The sequence below is a fragment of the Chenopodium album genome, chromosome 1 (genome assembly GCF_948465745.1).
Source record: "Chenopodium album chromosome 1, dcCheAlbu1.1, whole genome shotgun sequence".
Classification (NCBI taxonomy): domain Eukaryota; kingdom Viridiplantae; phylum Streptophyta; class Magnoliopsida; order Caryophyllales; family Amaranthaceae; genus Chenopodium; species Chenopodium album.
Window position 1 is genome coordinate 89,362,215 of NC_137834.1, and position 6,039 is coordinate 89,368,253.

The following is a 6,039-nucleotide window of genomic DNA, read 5'->3' on the forward strand; positions in this document are numbered from 1 at the left end:
AATTATTGATAATCTAAACTTGTTTTATGTAAAATGGCCTATAAAGCACAATTTTTCAAAACATAATCTACCAATAAATATAAATTAGACTGCACTATTTTTCAATCCCCTTAATTTTCTCAAAGTTATGTATTCCCAAAACTTTATGTTACATAGAGTACGGGATGAATTGTAGACATTATTATCAAAAGTATGAAGTTATGTAAGATTTTCATATAGTTATCTAAATCCAAACAAAAGTTCCCTCAAAAAAAAAAAAACCGCAATAAAGAGGTGACTCACTGAAGCAATATCCTTCTTTTAGGTGGATCATGCTGAAGATGACAATATAGATCATGCAACAGTGATCTTTAACAATAACTACGACAACATATGCCCTGACAAACAATCAACTTCCTTCAATTTATGGTACTTCTGAGGATATGGGATTAACTTAATTAGAATTTGAGAGTTTTTCATATTTTTAAAGGCGAGGATATTTGCCCCATGAGACCGTCTAACACAAACTTATTATGAAACGTCAATAATTTTTCTCAGCAAAACAAATGGCCGCCTCCTTAAGATTATGTCATCACCATAAACGATACACATTTCTCTTACTTCCATCATAAGAAAAGCTAAAAACTCTTCCTGAAAAGCATACATGAAAAAAATCATATTCAAGTAATAAATGAGATAGTGATCTATAAAAATCTTGTCCAACAATTTCTTTGTTCATAAGTGCATCATAAATTTCACTCTAATATCATATTCACTAAATTGAACCATCAAATACCTACAACAAATAAATTAAAGTCTAGATTTAATTATGATTGGTACAACTCCAGGAACAAACTGGTGTACTTTCATTGATGAAGGAATTATGCAAATTAACCACTACCACATGAAGGTGTTCTATGTATATAAAACTCTAGACATGAAGATGACCAACTATTAGATCTGTACAAATATTATTAACAGCTATCAACACCCATCTTAGACACAATAGCAGATCAGATGCATGCCTGTAAGGTACCGGTGGGCCTTCGATGTCTTCGGACACCACCTAATTAAGTATGCAGGCCAAAACAACAACGCAGGACAGCTTCGTATGAACCAGGAAGTCCTTCTGCTTACGACTTGAAGATGGTATTAATTGAATTATAAACCAAATGCTCAACTAGTACCTACCAAAGTCGAGTCCAGAAGCATCTGAAGATCAAAGTTGCTATCTGACAAATCCTCCAATGCTTAAATTGTCATCTTTAATAATCTGCCGCGATGCTAAGGGAAGATCAAAGGGTCCCAACGAGTCATTCTGAAATCAGTATGAAAGGACAGATCATGTGAGGAACAAACAAGTAGGGACTTTAATGTCAAGAACCTTCAAAAATGCAATGTACGGTATATATCCTTAATTAAAATAATAGTTGTGTTAATAATATATACCCATCTAATGCTGGATAAACCAAGGCTGTTCTCATTGTTAAATACTCCTGTTGAGCAAGGGAGGGGATCCGTTTTGGGTTCCTGAACATTGTCGCTTCCAGATAGATCACTTTGTGTATTGACCTGACGAAAACAAAGCAGACACAATTGGAAACAGTTATAGAAATTGTCCACTGAAACTAACCTGGAGTTATATCTTAATAGAAACTAGCAAATCTAATAAGCACTCGCCTAGAACTGGATCTGTCATATTATTATGGTTCGTATGATTTTCTATATTTGTGTAATCTATCTCTTCCATGGACTGCAATTGTGGTCTGTGTAATTTTAACTTGTATGAAGTGGTAGCTTAATAACCAAAAGTCCAAAATGCAGAAAAGTAATAATTTAGCTAAGGTATCAGTCATTTTATTTATGGTTACATAAGCCATAAACTTAAATTTGTAACAATCTGCTTATTTAGTATACAAAACACTAGGGTAGCAGATTGATCAGTTCCATTTCTATGAAAAGAAATTGGCCAGTTCTCAGATCAAATTTCAGGAATTCACCCTCTGGTTCTATCAGTTTTCAGGAATTGACCCCCCGGTTCAGAGATCAGCCCCTACATATTTGACTGAATACCTGGTCTTACTCACCCCAAAACAGAAATACTACAGTCTTGTAAAACACCAAAAAATTGGTTCCTTGTAATTTATGTTTATCCCAGGTATTAGAAATTGCGAAGAACAAAAGCAAAGGAAGGAACAAACCTCAGACTTGGAATTCTTAAAAGATTCAGAAGCAGAATTGTGGCCAGATAACCCAGAAAAGGCCCTTCTCCCAGGAGTAGGTGGTGGTAAGTCCTTGCTGGAGGATGACGGTTTTGAAAATGCAAATGAATGACATGTGCTTTCGGCATCCAGAATAGATGAGGGCATATCAGAATTAGACATAGTTGAAGATTGAGGGTACTTAAATTGTTCAATGAATGCATCTAGTGAGTCTGCCACAGTAGGTTGTGATACCAATCTGCTACCGCCTGATCTTGGATCTTCAGTGCTAAATCTTCCCTGCATAGATATTTCAGACAGAAGACCTCCAATGCTTATATTACTTAAATCAGACCACAGCAGTGATGTCATAGAAAGGCTGGTATCCAGCTTTGGCTCCTGTAGAAAAGATATAAAGCAACTTAATATTCAATTTTTCCACCAGCCATTAGAAATTGTACAGCACCAGCAAAAAAAACCAAAAAAAAACAAAAAAAAAACAAAAAACAAAAACAAAACAAAACATTGAAGGGGAATATAGCAAAGCCAGAAACCATCTACCAAAACTCTTCAAATGGCAGTCCATATAGCACTTGAAGGCATCGTGTACCAATAGTATCGTGTACCAATAGTATGATTAGTAACATGTAACATTAATAAGCTTGTAGCCAAAACAAGGAAATTTTGGTTGAACAATCAATTTTAATTTATACAGGATGCCATCATACACGTCCATCATAAACTCCTTATATTAACAAGAGGACATTTACCCCATATCACAGATCAAATAACTGCATTTCTTGTGTCAGGAGTAAAGAGCTACGAGTACCAAATCAAGTCGGACAGGATCAATAAAACAAATGATGGTATAAGATAATGAAGCCAGGACTCTTGGAAATATAAGACAATGAAGCAGGACTCTTGGAAATTAGGATAATTATCGAAACCTAAGAAGATGGTCAGTAAACCAGATTAAAAAAAAAAAGTGCAGCAAGGGCAAACCTCTTGTTTAAATGGTTCGGCTGAAGGGTCTTCTTCAGCTGTGGTATCATTTTCTATATTTCTGGAGCCGATTGGCTTAAGGTCTTTGCTTTTCACCTCATCTTGATTATTGTGAGCTACCTGATGCAAAGTACTAGATGATACTGGCTGCCTAACTGCCAAATCTGTAAAATCATTCTCATTGCATGGCTCCAGCACTTTACTCGTTTCACATACTTCATTCCTAGTACCAAAAGTACCATCCATGGTATGGCAACGAACATTTTCTACATGATCAACTGTGGTACAGTGTAAGGGAGAGCTGTTGGGTTGAAAGGAAACCCAGCCATACCTTCAAAAGTAGCAAAAGTCAGAAAGCTGAACTAGGTTGTTACATAATACACAAGAAAAAGGAACATTTACCATAAGCGGAAAATTTCTGGGCTCCCAAGCAAAGCATGAACATATCCTGCACTAACGCCAGTGTCATTTGAAGTCCACTTTGTACAATTAGTCAAATTTTCTGGTAAAACGTTGAAGGGAAATAGCATCAGCTCGCCCATTGCAATGCTAGAACTGCCCCATTTTTTGAAAAGGTGTTTAAGCACAGAGGATATTTTCTTCCTCACACTGAGAGTTAACTCCAAGAATGGATTATGGCCATCCTAAACTCAGAAAAAACAAAAAATTAGACGCTGTATTAAAAGAGGAAACAACCCATAAAAGCAGCTACTATAACTTGCATTATTCACCTTTTCCAATCCCACCCGAATTCTGTCATTGATTGGGAAAAGCTGCAGTACAATTTTTGGAGGATGTAGCATTATTTCATTTGCTGGCTGGATGTCTACAGGCACTGGGTTAACTGTTCCTAAAATAGGGCTGTTATTCGCATTGCAGTCACCATGTTGTGGGAGAACTTCACAAAGTGTGGAGCGTACATCCATTCCAACTAAAACACAAAAATAAAAAGCCAGTAAACAGAAATAGATAGAAACTTCATATATTACTGCTTACAGATTCAACAGAAATATAGACTCAAAAAAACACAATTTATATAATGCTTGAACCTGAAACAGAAATAATAATATTATGTACTAATAAGGATGTTATTACACACTTAATCTAGAGCCTAACCTTTCAACCTACAAAAGGCTTATTAGTAGTATATTACATGTTCCCATATGAAATTAAAGGGACCTAATATAGTAATAAAACCTACATTCTACTTCTAGAAATCGATTTTATAGTCATATAAAACCTAATATAGTACATTTTATGTTCTAGGATGCAACTACCTTTTCTTTTTGGCTGCCCTCCAGGGCTCCTAGATTTCTTCCCGCCAGTGGGACTCTTGCTGATGCTTCCTTGTATGACAGCCTGTTCCGCCTTCTCTTTTGGCTGTTTCGAGGACTTCATCCCAACTTCAATTCCCTGATAATTGAAGCCAATATCATTTAGATTTTATATATTTTTATCACTATATCAGGGCAAACCATATTTACAAAGTTAGCAGTCTTAGTAAAATTTCACAAAATCAATTTTGTTGAAATATTTTAATTGCATACGATTTCTCCAATTAATCCTGTTAGTATTACATATTTATGTTAATTTTTGCAATCTAGAGTGATGAAAAACGATGCACTAAAAATTGCTTCTAATAACACCTTGAAACATCCTTCAACACAAATTCCGAGCTAACTATACCATCTTATACAGTCAAAACACCAAAAGCACGACGAATTACGCAATCAAAACCCTAATTTTAGTTCTTCACTACCCAATCTTTAATATTTCTAATATTTATGTAATGTAATTCGATTGCCTCTAATACTAAATACAACAAAAACAACCAAAATTTCGCATTTCACATTTTACAAATACCAATAATTGCGAAACAGCAACAAAATTAGGGTTTCTACAACTGACGATTTCGCGAACCAAACAATCGTAAAAAAACAAAAAAACCAAAAAAAAAAAAATACGATTCTCAGAAGAAAAAAAATCTCAATTTCTGAAATACATGTATAAATACTCACTAACACTTTCAATCAAACTATCAATTTTAACAAAAACAAAAAAAAAATAGATGAAATTCAACCAAAAAAATAACCCCAAAAATTTAATTTCCAACAACAAAATTCTCAATTAAACACAAAAATATAAAATAATCATCTAATCTGTTACAGAGATAGAGAAAATGGGAGAAAGAATTAAAGAAACAGATAAATAAGAAAATCAAACCTTGAAATTGAAGCAGGAAATTAGAGAGAGAAGTAAAAAATTGGGAGCGTTGAAAAGAGAACGAAGAATCGAAGTGAGGAGAGAAGAAAAAGGAAAAGTTGAAAAATGAGGAGAATGGCGGGAGTAGGAGAGAGACTGAAAATGAGTGAATTTTGGCGTTGGATTGTTTTATGGCGGTTTCTTTTCTTTCGAAATTTTAAGTTTTGCTGGGCTTTTGGGCTTTTTTGCTTTTTGGGCCTTCAAAATGAAAATAATAGAAAGCCCAGTTGTAATAATGTTTTACGAGTAACTAATTGAACAACTTATTGGATTATTCTTATTTCATACAAAGTACTTCTTTCGTCCCTTTTTATTCTTTACGTTTTAAATTTGAATTTCAAGGTATTCAAATTTCAATGGCCTAATGCTTATTTTAACTAATTGAACAACTTGTTTTTGAGGATCAATTAATTCAATTTCCATGGCCTAATGCTCATCTTTGATTGTGTTTGTAATATATTATTGAATTTTCCGTACATGGTTTTAAAATTATGAAATATCTGATTCTTAGAATTTACAATATTGGAAAATTAAAAATATATTAATTAAGTATTCACTTATTTTAAATGTTAAAAAGAATACGGAGTGTGTTACA

General features: G+C 34.0%; 1 protein-coding gene across 1 annotated transcript; it reads right to left on the reverse strand.

Moving 5' to 3' along the window:
* Window positions 1-658: 658 nt before the first annotated feature.
* Window positions 659-5,606, reverse strand: LOC145562320 (TSL-kinase interacting protein 1-like). The gene is made up of 8 exons (XM_081622557.1): window positions 5,406-5,606; window positions 4,460-4,595; window positions 3,914-4,113; window positions 3,585-3,826; window positions 3,183-3,513; window positions 2,181-2,579; window positions 1,429-1,551; window positions 659-1,297 (listed from the first exon to the last, which is right to left on the reverse strand). The coding sequence occupies exons 2-8, from the start codon at window positions 4,578-4,580 to the stop codon at window positions 1,208-1,210; spliced, it is 1,506 nt and encodes a 501-aa protein (XP_081478683.1). The 5' UTR covers window positions 4,581-4,595; window positions 5,406-5,606; the 3' UTR covers window positions 659-1,207.
* Between the last annotated feature and the right edge of the window lie 433 nt (window positions 5,607-6,039).